This window comes from Zalophus californianus, chromosome 12, assembly GCF_009762305.2.
Source record: "Zalophus californianus isolate mZalCal1 chromosome 12, mZalCal1.pri.v2, whole genome shotgun sequence".
Lineage (NCBI taxonomy): Eukaryota > Metazoa > Chordata > Mammalia > Carnivora > Otariidae > Zalophus > Zalophus californianus.
The window spans coordinates 38,493,518-38,509,934 of record NC_045606.1 but is presented as its reverse complement, the minus strand read 5'-3'; the positions used below and the strand labels follow the sequence as shown (position 1 = coordinate 38,509,934).

At 41.4% G+C, this 16,417-nt stretch overlaps 1 protein-coding gene across 6 annotated transcripts in view; it reads left to right on the top strand.

The window, feature by feature from the left end:
- The window catches only part of SLC25A13 (solute carrier family 25 member 13), a 184,720-nt gene extending 169,129 nt beyond the window's left edge, over positions 1–15,591 (top strand). For all 6 annotated transcript variants that reach the window (XM_027573835.2, XM_027573836.2, XM_027573833.2 and 3 more), the window contains 4 exons: positions 3,613–3,751; positions 13,838–13,996; positions 14,090–14,180; positions 14,438–15,591. In XM_027573835.2, the coding sequence (XP_027429636.1) occupies positions 3,613–3,751; positions 13,838–13,996; positions 14,090–14,180; positions 14,438–14,624 (576 nt within the window). In that variant the 3' untranslated portion in view covers positions 14,625–15,591. The remainder of the gene's footprint in view (positions 1–3,612; positions 3,752–13,837; positions 13,997–14,089; positions 14,181–14,437) is intronic.
- Positions 15,592–16,417: the final 826 nt, after the last annotated feature.

Below are 16,417 nucleotides of genomic sequence, written 5' to 3'. Positions count from 1 at the left end.
CTCACTTGTGTTTTGATCAGCCCATTTTTTCTTCTCAGGCATCAGGAATGTTTTCAAACATCTTTTTAAGCATGTTGCACCCCTTACTAGACATGTGTTCTCACACAGATACAGGGTTTATTGTCCTGATTTCAGGACAGGAGGGAGCTTTCCTTCTTGGGAAAACCCAGCTGCTGCTTCCCGTGGCCTTACTCTCCGGTGTCACAGAGAGGTTTCTAATTTCACATCACATCTTCCTGTGGCCTTCTGATCAACTTGAAGCCACATAAGCATCAGAGAGGCTCAGAGCTGTCTTTCTCTCCTTTTTTTAAAATTTTCATATTCCAATACAAAATCATCAACTATTTTTCCCTTAGCTCTTTTGTATTGTTCCCAACAAATTATAGATCTCTGAAAATACCAAAAGCTTGGCTTTGGTTTCTAATATATATCTCCAAGAAATGAGTTCGTTTTCCATGTAGGAGCCTGACAGTGTATCCCAAAGCCTCTTGTTAATCTTTTTAATTGTGTGTTGTTGTTGTTTCTGTGTGACTTGGCAGAGTCAAATCAGTGTCACCAGAACATGCCTTAGGCCCAGCTGATAGCCAGAGATTTTGCTGAGTGTTCTCTAGACCCTGGTTCCTGGCCCCTGGGTGCTTACTCTCTGAAATAGGCAACATTGATACAGGCAGATAGAAGAGCATGAAGAAAATCAGAACAGCATTGAGAAAGTGCAGACAGTGTGGAGCTGTATGGAATTCACTCCCTGTCTGCCCTCCAGTTAAAGAATCTTCCGTGGGAAGGGTGGTATTTGGGCTTTAAGTGAAGAGGTGATATTCCAGGAGTCGATGTTCCCAGCTTAGCAATCGTCAAGGTAGTTGCGGGGTATACCTGGATTGATCAGATGGGTGGGGCATTGAGCAGCTTTACCTGAGAGGGACCAGGCTGACCAAGGAGAGGAATATGGGAAAGTGAAGTCATTACAAAGTTTTGAGAAGGGTGAGGATACGGGGCCTAATTCACAGGACAGCTAAGACCAAAGATGGCCGTAGAGTTTTGCAAACAACAAATAGAAATGAAATTTAGGCAAAATGGCTAAGTAATGAAGGAGATGTTAAACCATACCAGTCCCTACCCCCGCACCCCACCCCCAACAGAAAACCCACAAAACCAAGAAGAGGGTAACTCAGAACCACAGAATGGTGGTCTCACGTATGGAATACTACTGTTGAAGGAAATGCTCCAAAAACATTTTTGGGGTACAGTTGTAGTGGTTATCCCTGGCTGGTGAAGATTAAGCAATTTAAATTTTTAATGCTTTTCTGTATTGTCTGTGATGAGCAGTTAATATTTTATAATCAAGGGGGAGAAAACATTTTAAAGGAAAACTATTACCAGCAAAAAAACAGACTGAAGTTTGGCTCTTGGGTGTGAAGATTTGGGAGAAGAGGTTAAAAGTAAACACTAATAGATTTAGTAAAAAGCGAGATTTGTGGGAGGAAGAACTGTATCAGCCTAAAAAATTACTCCGAAGAGATCTGTTTAGAAAGCCAGTAATATGGCAGTGTTTCTTTTACTATATAGAGGGAGTTGTGCATGAAGAAAATTTCACTGATCTTCATTTGAATTGGTTCTTTGGCATCTAATTTGAATATCTCCTGAACAGAGTCTGCCCTGTGAGTAGAGGGCTAACAGCACTTACAGGAAGGTCTGGAGGCAAATGAGGCAAAGGAAGTAAAAATAGTGAAACAGCTGGGTGAGGGTCTTGCCCGCCTACATTAACTGATCATAAGGGAAGGACTGGATGCTGTGCATGGATCCTGTCATTCTACTGTACTTTTCCCCCTTGAAAAATGTGTGTGTGTGTGTGTGTGTGTGTGTGTGTGTGTGTGTGTGTGTGTGTGTGTGTGTGTGTGTGTGTGTGTGTGTGTGTGTGTGTGTGTGTGTGTGTGTGTGTGTGTGTGTGTGTGTGTGTGTAGGGGGGTGGGGGGAATTGAGAGTCCTTTCCTGCGTTTTGGACCTATCTCTGGTCTGCCTCCAAGGATGTCCCCTGAGCAAGCCATTAGTGTGGCCCTTAATAAATGTGCAGTTGATAGATTAATAATCATTCTGGGCATCCGTTTGTACATATATATAAAAGAGGAATTTGGGTGTGGTGGATTTTGTGGTTCTTCTTTTCACTTAGGTATTTAACAGTTTGGGGGTAGACAAGTTACAGAAGTGTGGGTCAATTGGCAGTACATGATGTAGATCTGCCCCCCCGCCTTTTTTTTGAATATCTATACAGAATGGACAGAGGTATCTTAACACAATCATGGGTAAGTTGACTGAGGAAGAACGAGCATGACAGAATCCAGATTCTAAGCATTTGTTCTAGTTATAGGATGGGCCAAGCTAGGATAAAGTTTACTAGGATGAAACAAAGCCCTGCTTATGTTACTTACTTAAGGCAACTAATTAACTTACAGTATCCCTAGGTTAATGGCAATTTGTATTAAAAAGACTAGGGGTTTTATTACCCACAGTCTCAGTGTGAGTCAGGAGTGTAATGATGGTGTCAGAAAGCCAAGGCTATAGTAACAGATGTGTAGTGTTAGGAACTTTGACAGAATGGAGCCTAGCTTCAGGCAAAAATCCCCGAGATCCAGCATCATTCAACCTTACTAAATGTCACTGGGCTGGGCTAGATATGTTGAATCTGGATGGAGTCATTCTTTTCTTTCAAGAATCTCTCAATTTGGTGGAAATTTTTAGGTATTAGAAATCTGTGAAAGAAATGGTATTAAATCATTAGGTGTTGAAAAGGGATGACTTCCTTCCCGTTTAGCCTGCCTAAGACACAGTATATGTCTTGTGGTTTTCATTAGAATGCTGTGTTTCTGGGCACTCACCAGTTCTCAGGGTCTCCCCATGCATTATTTTGGCACCAGAAATTATTTGAAGACTCTGCTCTAGTTGCTAATTGCTCTACACACAGCTCTTAAATGGGTAGGAATTATTGTAAATATTTTAAGGCTTTAGAACAAGCATTTATCAATGTTTCATACCCTGGAGGAGAAGGGCTAAGTATGTAAATAAATTAGGGGATCCATGAACCCCTTGAAAAGGTATATAATTTTTTACGTATGTGTAATTTTTTCTGGGAAAGAGTCCAACACTTTCATCAGAGTCTCAAACAAGACAAAAAAACAAACCTCTCCCCCTGCCACCTATATAATTTGTCTACTTCCTAGTGTGTAAACAGAGGGGTACCTTGATTGTTGCTGCCCATCTTCTGAGAACAGATTACTCTCTGAAACGCCAGTGAGTGACTTGCCATCAGTAGGGATTTAAAAGGATGTTGCACACAGAGTTCCAAAAGTGTTTAAATCGAAATCTTATCATTGGAATAAATGAGAACTATTCCCTTCTTGCTCACACCACACAATAAGATTAGTTTTATTTTTAAAAACAGAATTCAGATTTATTACTTGCAGAATTGGGGTTATTTTTTTTTTTGTTCCCCTTTCAACTTGTGAGTACAAACTTGGTCTCCTCCAGGAATATTTTGTTCTGAGGTAAGTTCCAGAAAAGCTTGATCTTCTCAGTGGGATATGTGTTTCATGTGGTCTTTCTTCCTTTTCAAACGCACAGGGCGCCAAAGCATGCTTTCTGCGGGACATTCCTTTTTCGGCCATCTACTTCCCGTGCTATGCTCATGTGAAGGCTTCCTTTGCAAGTGAAAGTGGGCAGATTAGCCCCGGAAGCCTGCTCTTGGCCGGTGCCATAGCTGGTGAGTGGCCCCCACAGAGTTCTGTTCTCCCCCGGCCCCTCACGTGTCACTGCCCAGAAATTTTTTGCTTACAGTTTTTGAGAGGGGACTTATGAGGCGGCCCTAGATTGCTTTGAATAGATATGAAAAGAAAGGAGAAGAAATTAATTTTCTGGCAGATTAGATTAGGCAAGCTTAATTTCTTAACTCCAGAAAAGGCTCATTAAAATGTGCATTTTGTGGTATTGTTAAAGAAATAAATTTTTTTTTAATTAATTAAAAAGTTGCTAAAAACTGCTTACATTCTGGACAAGCATTTATGTACTTTATCGGTTAGACGCCTTTAAGCACGAGTCTTCACATTTTTAAAACCTTTCAGCTGAACCGTTATCACGGTTCTGCTGTGAAGTGAAACTATGAAACAATATAGAACTTCTAATTCATTTATTTGAGAGAGAGAGAGAGAGCACAAGCGGGTGGAGGGGCAGAGGGAGAGGGAGCCCGATACAGGACTCGATCCCAGAACTCTGGGATTATGACCTGAGCCGAAGGCAGATGCTTAACCAACAGAGCCACTCAGGTGCCCCACCAGTAGTTATTAGTTAGATAAAAGTAACACAGCAGAATCAGAGAGACTCAGCCTGAGGAGATAGCTGATCCCTCATAGCTGTGTTACAGGAACAAGATATGTTAATTGAGCCCCAGAGGGAAATGACTCTTGTTTTCAGTACTACAGTGAATATGTCAATAGAAGAAAATATATATGAGGAGCGGAGAGGTTGGCTTCTACATCCCAGTGTAAATTCCCAGAGGAAATTTGATTATGGCCACAGCAGGAATCCATTCGATCTTTGATGCTTCTTGTTCAGAGACCCTAAAGGCTCAAACAATCTGGATTCGCTCTCCAGGTGGTGACAAACATTTAATGGGTTAACAAACCCTAAGGCAGTCGTGGGATGCCTGGGTCCAAATGTTTTTGATTACAGGTGTTCTTCTCCAGAGAGAGGTGGCTTGAGTCTCAGGAGAACAATCCCCTGCTCTGAGAAGTTGTTTGCTGTTTTGTGGGCCCGCCTGTAGCCTGAGGAGTTCCTGAAGGCAGGAACCAAGGAGCTCCTCTTTAATTCTTTGTTAATCCCCTTTTATCAAAGGCAGTGATGTTGGTAAATGGGGCAGGGTTGTCCTTTCCCCGGCTGCTCAGGGACCTTCATCGTAGGAGGCCACTCTGCCTCTATCAGGACATCATGATTTTGAGACTAGACTATAGAATTCCCAGTTTTAATCCCAGTGTAGCCATTGATTAACTGTGTCCTTTTGTATTTCCTTTACATGTGCATAAATGAGCATTTTTTAAACCAAAAGGTTATAATCCAATGCATTTTGTGCATTGTACAATATAAATTACTTCCTGGAAATGAGGTAGCCTACTGGGGAGAACTGCCGTACCACTTGAGAGTGTGTTCCACAGACCACTTACATAACCTCTCCCAAGCCTCGGCGGCTGTGGCTATGAACAGAGACAATAATGGTACCAACTCCAGAGTGTGTCTGTGAGGTGCAAGTGAGCGCAGCTGTGTGAAGGGCTGAGCATCCTGCCCGGCATACAGTAAATACTCAGTAAATGTTAGCCAGTATGACAGGGGAATCTGTCTGTAACCTACCCCAGAAATCAGTTGTAAAAACAGAAGATATGTATTAGAGCTCAAAGTCTAGGACTCTCTCCAAGCTGTGTTTTCCTCCCACCACAAAAATAGCATCTTTAACTCTTCCCTTAGAGAAAGATAGCCACCCAGAAGGGATTTCATCTCTGGGTAGGAATTTCCTAAGTAATCCATGCTACCAGAGCTGTAGTAATTACTAGCGGATTTTTTTTCTCTTTTAAGGTTTTTTTTCTTCTATTATTTTTATGACTAGGAAAATACTAATGCTGATTGTAAAATATTTGGAAAGTAACTGAAAGGGTAATTAAGAAAACATTATTATTCCATGACTGTAAGATAATCCCTATTTAACATTTCTGCTCATTTGTTTCTCCTTGCATAGTTTTTAACAGAGTTATGATCCCACTGTGAAGATGGGGTTTTCACTTACTTGTACTGATAGCCAGCACGGCAAGATGCTCATGGCATATCCCTGTGGGGCCAGACTAGGCAGGTTCACATTCCAGTTTCCCCACTTAGAACTGTGTGATCTGCACAATAAATGTAAAAAGATCCAAGAAAGTGCCTGGCACATAATATTTTTAAATGTTAGATAATAATCTTATATGTCTTTTAAAACTTTATAAACCTAGTTTTTAACTGCTGCATATTTATCTAACCCTCAATTTTAGATACCGAAATTTTTTTGAAAAAAATATAAATACATTATTTCATAAAACAAAAAAACAAAACAAAACAAAAACATCTTTTTGCTTAAAGGCTTTTCCCCTATTTGTGACATTTTCCTTAGAGAAATCAATTCTCTAAAGTGAGTTTGCTGGTAAAACGTATGACTGTTTTTAATGCATTACCACATTATTCTTGGAAGTTGGAACTGGAACATGCTGCAGTTTTAGCCCTGTGGCCATCCCGGTATCTTTCAGAGTTGTTTTTCAGATACCTCCTCTATTTGTTACCTATGGCTGCATGATGGATTACCCCAAAACTGACCAGCTGGAAACTGCAAGCACTGATCCTCTCACCGTTTCTGTGGACTGGGAGCGGCTTATCTGAGTGCCTCTAGCTCCCCGTGTGTCATGCGGTTGCAGGCAAGGTGTCAGCCGGAGGCTTGACTGAAGGTGGAGGATTCACTTTCAAGGTGGCTCAGTCACATGGCCATTGGCAGAGAGGCCTCAGTTTCTTGCCATGTGGCCTCACTGTTGGTCACCTTGGATGTTCTTGTGACATGGTAGCTGACGTCCCCCAGAGCCAGGTCAGAGAGTGATGAAGAGACGGGGGAGAAGGGTGGGTGGAAAAACACAGGGGAGGAAAGCAAAGAGGTAGGCTGCTATGTCTTGCGTGACCAAGCCTTGGAAGTCACACTCCTTTATTTCCACATCATTCTGTTGGTTACATCCATCAGCCCTGTGTAACGTACAGGGAGACTGAACAGAGGCAGAGGTGTGCATACAGGAGGTAAGGTCATTGAGAGTCATTTGGGAGCTGGCCGCCGTGCTTTATTTTCATTTTATTGTCCATCTTCTCCTTCCCTGTAGGACAGGAAACTATAAGACAGATTGTCTTTGGTTTTGTTCTTCAAAGAACAGATTAGCCTCAAAGCTTGATCATCTTGCATATTCCTCAAATCTGTATAAACTCTATCAGGAGAACTAAGCTACTTTCTCAATTTAATTACAGATACCAGAAGCCAGTGGCAAATGTCATAACTACCATTTTCATTGAAGTTAGGGCTAAGACAAGGCTGTGTCTACCATCCTTGTTTTTCAGGCTTATTTTGGAGGTTCAGTCAATGCGGTAAAATAAAGAAAAAGAAGTGAGAGGTATAAATTTTAGGAAGGAAGATATGAACGTATCATTATTTGCAAGTAGTTATTTAGCTTAAAATCCAAATAAAAATGCCTAAAAATGTATCAGAATTAATAAGTAATGTATTTTGTTACAGGATGAATATAAAATCTATATCTAGTGATAAGCAGGTAAGTGATGTCAGAGGAGGAAGCAGGGCAACCAGCTAGCTGCTCAGGGTCAAACCATGCCCGGCAGACTCAGCCAGATGAGGGAATTCAGTGTGGAGAAGGGCAGAAAGACTTCTGTGTAGACACGTGTTGTGTCCAGTGCAACACTATCAAGAAGGGCAGGAGCACAGAAATGCCCATGTGTAGGCTGTTGGATGGAAGATGGGTCGGGCCCCCACATTCCCTCTGTGGATGCCAGTGAGAGCAGAGCCACTTCCTAGGGGAGAAGACACACTGGCGGAGTAGGCCCAGAACCCCAGAAAGTAGGGCCGGAGGGAGCTGTGTCATTAAGAGAAAGGAGAAAAGCTTATCTCAAAATAAGCACAATGAAGAGCAGCTGACCACTAACTTTTTTATTATAACACAGGAATGTCTCCTTAGTATTTGTATGTGTATTTTTATATAAAATATAATTTTAGATTTTAGATTTAAGTTGCTCTCCTACACAGAGTACATATAATTTTTGTTGAACGATTGTATTATAAATAAGATGGATCTGGGATTACATTAATATCATGCTTTCTATATTTTGATAGTTATTCGTTATTCAGTAAGTCCTATCTTTTTCTAGTAAGTCCTATCTTTTTCTAAAAATTCTATTTGACTTGAAGTTAGATTACTTTAGCAGTATTTTCACAGAGGTAGTTTTGAGATCTCAAAACCTAGAGAATACTGATTTTTTTTTTTTTAGATTTATGTATCTGGTTGTAAACTGGGACTATTCTTTAAATTACTGGGAACATCTCCAGTATTTCACAGGGTAGAGTAATCCTAACTGATACTTGAATTTATGTTCATTGACCAACATGCCTTCGTGTGTCAGAAGGTGAGAGCTGAAGCAGGGATCCTGAAATTAAGAAACTAATTTTTAATTCCCTGTGATGAACATGTTGCTTTTTGATGCACGAAGGGCATTTCAGTAGGGCTTATGGATAATCTCAAATAAAGCATATCTAGTACTTCTCAATTTTTAGAGCTTCGCCATACCATGTGATTTTAATTGTCAGCGATGAGATAAAGAGTAAGTCAACTTAGACTAAGTTATAATTCGGGAGTGTCTTTCAAAGCTGTTCAATGCGCAGATACGGAATTGCTAAATGTGGGACTGTCAGGATGCTTTTGCAAACATATTAAAAGGATTAAGTTAGGAGAGAAGTACTGTTGACACAAATTTGTTAAATGATGTGGACATAAAGGTTAAGATAACTTAAAAGCAATTCTTAAATCCTTAAAAAAAAAAATAATGGAGAGATTGAATCAAAGTGATGGACCGAGCATATTCATCCATCTCTCCTCTTGTCCCAAATACCTGAAAATGTCAGAAAATACATTTTTTTATATTCAGTTAGCCAACATATAGTACATCATTAGTTTTTGATGTAGTGTTCAGTGATTCATTAGTTACGTATAACCCCAGTGCTCATCACAGAACGTGCTCTCCTCTGAAAATACATTTTTTAAAACTCCTATTGGCACTAGAAAATGTTAGCTCCAGCCCTCAGAAGGCAGGAAACAGAAGCATACTGAGTCTGAAACTGGACTGGAGGGTGCCACAACCCAGGACACTGGCAGGGGAAACTGCTCTTAATTTAAGAACTGGGGAATTTTAAGTTCTGAGTGAGTAATAGACTACCGAGAGTAGGGGAGGCCTGAAGGCAAATCTGTAACAGGAGTTAAAGAGCTGCCTTCCGGCAACACTAAATCCAGACCAGGAAAGCCCAGAGATGTTTCCCAAAGAGAGGCATCACCTGCTTGGAGAGGGCAGTGTAAGGAACTGAAGGAAAGTAGGGTAAGGCTTAAGGTTCCAGATCTTCACCCCAGATGGCAAAAAGAAAGAAAAAAACGAATGGTAGGTCTTCCCAAGAGGGATATAAAATAATTTCTTCTACTTCCAGAGTGAAGCACTCCATGTTCCAGCAACTTGGAAGGTCCCAACCCTGCCAGGCCACCTTACTACCTTGTACCTGGTTTACAGGCCTCCCCCATTCCACAAAGCCCATTGCTGGCCCTCCCACTCGGGAAGAAACTGACCTTGCGGGTGGTAGAAACCAGCACTACACTAATCAGTCTATTCTCTGAACTTGAATATCAAGAGATAGCCAGAGGTCCCTCAGACAAGGAGCAACAAGAGAAGTAAACAGAGGAATTTCTGGGAAAACAGGCAATTCAGAGAAAAAAGAACTTTTAAGAACTGTCATTAGGATCTGCAGAGAGATTTGAGAAGAACAATCTTACTTTTAAATGTTTTTTATTTATTTTATTTTTTATGTTATTTTTTTAAGAGGGGTGTGAGAGAGAATCCAAAGCAGGCTCCACACCCAGCACAGAGCCTGTTGCAGGACTCCATCTCACGACCCCGAGATTGTGAACTGAACCAAAATCAAGAGTCAGGCACTTAACCAACTGAGCCGCCGAGGCACCCGTTGAGAGGAACAATCTCAAGGAAGCTTTCTTGAAAATTAATAAAGGGGGCGCCTGGGTGGCTCAGTTGGTTAAGCGACTGCCTTCGGCTCAGGTCATGATCCCAGGGTCCTGGGATCGAGTCCCATATCAGGCTCCCTGCTCAGCAGGGAGTCTGCTTCTCCCTCTGACCCTCTTCCCTCTCATGCTCTCTATCTCTCATTCTCTCTCTCTCAAATAAATAAATAAAATCTTAAAAAAAAAAGAAAGAAAATTAATAAAGGGATCACCAAAATTAAAAACCCATAAATGGTGTGAATGATAGAACCATTCCAGTCCGTATCCAATATGTTCAAAGAGCAAATTACATCTGGAAAATGAAGTCATGGGAAAACAAGAACTATAATATGGAGCAAAAGTACAGACATAAAAAAGGAAGAGCAAATGCAAGAGACGTGTAGGATTAGTCCAGGAAGTCTAACATCTCTTTAATAGGAATTCCCTGGAGAGAAGTCATAGGAAAGCAGACTCAAATCAATAATAAAAGTTGACTCATCTTTTCATCTGCAGTCCTAGCTACCTTCAAAATGCCAAGAAGAAGATGTCTGGAACCTTGATGGCATTCCCAGGCACACCACCATTCAGGAGGGAAGGCAAATCTCAAGTTCTTTTTCTCCCATAACTCAAAGGATACACGTTACAGATGCTGTTGAAGCAAAGTGAAAAGTGAATTTTAGAAAGAAGAAAATATGGGATGTATGAAACAGAGCAAATAAAAGTTAAACCTTTTAGGTAGAGTTAAATACCTGGCAACTTTAGTATATGTATTTTTATGTAAGAAGGGCTTGTTGGTGAGGGCTGCAAATACAAATTTATTGTATGTACTGTAAATATTGTGCTTATGTGATAAAAATGTATATAATATTTAAGTTAGGAAAGGATGAAGATGAAAAGGGAAACGCCTAGAAGCAGAGAAAATAAAAACCACAATATAGGATAGCAGAAATAAGTCTAATAACCACAATTATAGCCACAATTGAATGGATTCAATGCCCCTAGTAAAAACAAATGCCTATTTTAGACGAGTTGTGAAAGGAAATCTAGTCATCTGAAGTTTGAGAAAACAGTGACCTAGAACAACTGAAAGAGAACAGATTGAAAAATATGTATTAGGCAAATACCAGCAGTAAGCAAGTGTAGCAATGTTTGTGTCAGACTGAATGGAATTCAGGGTTTAAAAATAGCGCTCCAAAGCACAGAGGCATATTTGACACTTACAAAAGGTAAAATTCACTGAGAAAATAGTGCCACCCTAAATAAAGAGATAAACTGAGGCAAGCTGAAATTAGCAGGAATTTAGTTTATTCAGAACTAGTGGAGGAAATGCATGCCATAACAGGCTGTAGGCAAGTCTGTGGGCAAGGAGTGCAAGATGGGGTGTCCAGCTGGCATCCAAGCACTAAACTCACTGGCTTGAGGATGGGGAGACGTTGCTTGCTGGATGTTCATTGGTCAGAAGATAAATCTCAGTCTTCTGCAAATCAAGCGTTTATGGAAAATCTGTCGGTTCTCAAGTTCCGTTCTTCTGAGGGAGCGTGTGTGAGAATCTCTATCTCATACCCTCTGGTTCCATTTTAAACTGAAATCCTTTCACGGTATATTACCATCAGCCACTATGTATTATCAACATACTGTTGTTTTATAAAACCTCAACTTAACAGTAGGATAAGAACATATTTTTCTCATTCCAAATCTTGACACTTCTCTTAGAAGCTGATCCATCAAGTAGATACTATAGATAAGGGTGCAGAGGGAATGAGTGAAACTCTTAACCTTGATCCAAAGTAAATAGATACTAACTTTGTATTCCATAAACAGAGAAGCACATTCTTTACAAATGCTAATGGGGTATTTGTGAGAAATGCAGATTTCTTGCCCCAAAGTTGTATTTTGCTGGTTGTACTTTCTTTTTGTTGTAAATGAACTTCTACTCTCAAGGTTCTGGGCCCCCTTTTAAAGGATTATAATTTTATATTGGGCTGGGGAGCACCCCAAATGGTTCTTGTCACAGAGGTCGTGGGTAGCTGGAAGATCTCATTATTTGTCTCATCAGTGAAGCATGGGGCAGGTTGCTGTTGAGGAACCTAAAAGAAGCCTCTCTGTTTCCTAGCCATCTCTTGCTCCCCCATCTTTGGGAATAGAGAAAGCGAGACCTCTTGATCGGTGCTGTCTTAGCCTTTTGGAAGCCAGGAGAGATGAGGCAAATTGACTAAGTCTTTGCCAACCCTGGCCCCCAAAAATCAACAGATTTCTGGTGGCCAAGCTCTTTTTGGTAGATAGTGCTTTCCTGGCCTTGCGCTGGAGCAGCCTGAGGCTGTTCTCCAGGGTTTTAGCCAGCCTTACACCAGAAGTCCTCCATCCACACAGAGACCCACAGTTACTGGAGGAGACTTTTCACCCATGTTACTGCCTGTGTGTCTCCCACTGTCCCTCGGACATGCCTGCTCACTGTCGCAAGGAGAATTTTACTACATGCCTAAAGCAGACAGCCTTGCTAAACTCTTTCTAAACCAGGAAGTAAAATGTAATGGGTGGTATGAACACAGTGGGTTTCTAAGCATTTTTCATGTTTCCTTCCATTATGTTGGAGGATAAATTCCTGGCTCAAAGTTAAAATAATTCCTCCAAGTTAAGAGGAAATTCAGTATGACTTATCCAGTGAAGCATTGGATATAAAGTGAGCTTTGTCACATGCAAAAAATGTGATATATTTCATAAAAAACAGTTACTTAAGATGAGTGTTTATGAGGAGCTCAGTAAAGATGGAAGAGGAGGAGATGCAACTTAGTAATATAAATGCAAACATGTACAGTGCAGATTTCCCCAGGCACGCGTGTGTGTACACACACACTGTAACTTTAAAGCTGTCTGTTAGAAGGATGAGATGTACTTGTGAGCCAGACCACGTTGGTTTGGACAGAAATTCTTACAGAATTATTAAGCCTTAAAAAAAGCAAAGGAGATTTATGCATCTGCATTTGACCAATTTGGTTTGGAATAGGTTCATAATGGAAAAGTAATAAAACCATAAGAGACAGTGTCTTCTGAGTACAGTCTCGCTTTTAAAAAATCTAAACATGGGCTGCCCCATTTTGGATAAAATGACTGTAGAAAAATTTCCCATTGGTAATTTTGGGAGGGTTTTGTTGCTGTTGTTGTTCCTTTTTCATTGATTATCAGCCAGTACAAATTTTCAGCTTTCTGTCAAATATTTTTTCTGGAGATGTCAGTTCTAGGAAGAAGGAATCCTGAAGTATTATCTGTGGGAGTCTCCATCTCTGGTCACCCACCCCTCCCCCCCCCCCCCCGCGCGCGCGCGCGCGCACACACGCGCGCGCGCGCGCGCGCACACACACACACACACACACACACACACACACACACACACACACACACACACACACACACACACACACACACACACACACACACACACACAGTGTTTGCTTAGCCCTCAGTAAAGGCTTTTTCTGGTGTACCTGGAGAGGTTAGGCTTTGGTGGGTAGGGGGTGGTTCAGTGTGTGTGAGAAGGCACCTCATGGGACTGCCAGCAGCCACAGAAAAGCGTGAAGAGGAAACGCATAACAAACTTCACCTCTGAAAATCGGACCTAATAACTGCAAGTTTCTGATTTAGACGGGAAAAAGAAAAGAAAAAAAAAAAAACTTTCTCCGTTTGTTGCACTTGAAGTAGTGTTATTGATAAATAATTCCTTAAAACCATTAAGGAATACAGTCCTACACCGAAGGGGTTGGGTGCTTGGGGGACGGGGGAGGGGAGGAATGTCTGCACAGCCTCCATCACTGCAGACAGGGTAGTCATGGCTGTATCTCTCAGAGAGGACGGCAAAAGAGGCATTTGATTTCATCAGACTCTTAACTTTCTTTCCATGGCCAGCAGTTGCAGTTGAAAGCACAGTTATTTTTATATAGTGCGAATGTGACCAGACTGTGATGGTGGTGCCTCTCCTGCAGGTATGCCCGCGGCATCCTTAGTGACCCCTGCTGATGTTATCAAGACGCGATTACAGGTGGCTGCCCGGGCTGGCCAAACCACTTACAGCGGAGTGATGGACTGCTTCAGGAAAATACTGCGGGAAGAAGGCCCCAGAGCTCTGTGGAAAGGAGCTGGTGGTAGGGAAATAATTTGTTCTTAACTAAACCTTTTGGATCGGGTAAATTTTTTAAAAACCTAATTATAGCTGTTGTTGCCCCATTTCTTCAAAGCTCGTGTGTTTCGATCCTCCCCCCAATTTGGTGTAACTTTGCTGACATATGAATTGCTACAGCGATGGTTCTACGTTGACTTTGGAGGCGTGTAAGTATCCCGCTAAATCTGCAGCCAGGTCACCGCTCCTCCCGTACTCAGTCGCTCTGAAGAAGGGTACGTCACTCTAATTCTGCTGATGAAACAGGCAAGATGCAGTAACCAGACTCATTCCCAAGGGGAACATACAACCAACTAGAATTCCACAACTCCTTTATATGATGCAAATTTCCACAAACTCTGAATGTTATTTTTACCAAGGTAAAAAATGATAAAACAGATTCTCGCCCAATTTTCTCTTCTTTTAGGAAACCCATGGGATCAGAACCAGTTCCTAAATCCAGGATCATTCTGCCTGCTCCCAATCCTGATCATGTTGGAGGCTACAGACTGGCAGTTGCGACATTTGCAGGGATTGAAAACAAATTTGGACTTTACCTACCTCTCTTCAAGCCGCCGGCTTCTACCTCAGCAGTGATCAGCGCAGGCCCGTAGGAGGAGCGCTCCTGGGGGTAGAGAGCACCTTGTCTCCCATGGAAACAGTGTTCCTCCTTTCCCTTCCATCTCTTGTTTAAATTCAAGTGGAGGTTTTTTATAAGGTGGAAATCATTCATTTTCTGTGTGTTTTCTTAACCAGATCATTGTGAAATGATTCATAATTTTTCTTTGGGTCTCTGCTCACGAACCTATGTTTGTATCTGGCATTTCCTGGGATTTGATCAACACTAACACGTTTGGGGAAAGGAACAAGTCTGAATTGAAGTTAGAGCTACTCTCCTTGGATTAGGATTATAGTCCCAAAGAGACTACGGAAAGGCAATCATGGTGCTCAGAGCAAAGTATTTTATGCATGTTTCAACTGGTAGGAAGCTGGGTGCATATTTATCACTATAAAAAACACTGGAAGAAATGAAAAAAATGATCAGAAATAGCCAGCCTGGCTTCAGATTTTAAACATGTACTAATTCTCTTTCTGGATTATATTATGAAGCTTTTATGTGAAACTTTTTTTTTTGGTAATGAAAACCACATTGAAGATGTTTCATAATCATACTGTTAGGTGGTACCAAGACTCTTAGAAGTCTTTGTATTTTAGGGAAGTACTTTAGGTATTCTATCCTATAGACAGAGAACCCCGGAGATGCAGCACCTCTCTGGGATGTGCTAATTTTGGATCACGGCTCATCTGATGACACGTGCTGGTTACTACCTGTTACAGCAGACGCTGTGGAGCACGTGCCCCCAGCACTGGTGCCTGCCTCCATGCCCTCCCGGCCCTCCCATTGTCGACACCTATCGCTTTTAAAGTCCCATTTATTTTGAATCATGTGAGACAAATATATTCTAATACACGTTTTTATTTAATTTGTGGTGCCTTGTGTAATGGTCAGAAGGCTCAAGTGTTTGTGAAGGAGGAAATAAACTATTTTTAAAGCTGTTGAATTGTTTGCTCTCATGTATGTCAGGTGGTGAATGACTACAATAATTGTCATTATTGGATTCTGTATGTTTCATTTTCAGGGTGCTTTTATCCCTATTGGCATGGCTATATCCTCCTGGCCCTTCAAGGTCATGTGTACCCTGATTTTCAGTGTGTCGACATTCAGAGTGAGTAAAAGAAATGATATTTAACCCTAGATAAGCAAGGAGCCCAGCACATGGACACTTTTCCTGTAGTCATCCCCAGTGCTTTGGGCAGTTTCTTACCGTGAGAATTTATACAGATTTTCATTTTATAGTGTGAAGTTTCACTGGAAGGTGGGCATGAAAACTGGTATGAAATGGCAGTTGTGTTTTCTAATCTTCTCTGATTCTTCCTCATACGAAAACCAGATGTCACTATATCTAACATTTGGTGGTATTTGGCCAACACTATCATTTGGGGAATGAAGCTAGTCTTGAACAGAATTTAGGGCTTTTGGACTTCTTAGACTTTGGCGAGGCTACTCAAAACCTATGAGCGGTCAGTCTGAACTTTCTGAATCTCCACAACGTCCCTCCAGGAGAGACAGCCACTTTGCAGTCTTGGTCCGACTTTGAGAGTCAACGGGTTGACATTCGGAGTTACTGTTCAAAACTGAGGGGCATCAAAACAAAACAAAATCAGGGAGCATCAACACCATCCATGAGTCTGATTTTTTTTTTTTCTTAAGTGAACAAAAGCTTTGTTAGTTTCACCAGAAACAGGACAAAGATGGATGTGGCTCCCTTCATGGTTTCACAAAACCAAAGCAAAAACCACTCCATCTACCCATCCTTAGCCCCAGTCGCTGCTCAGTGTGATACAT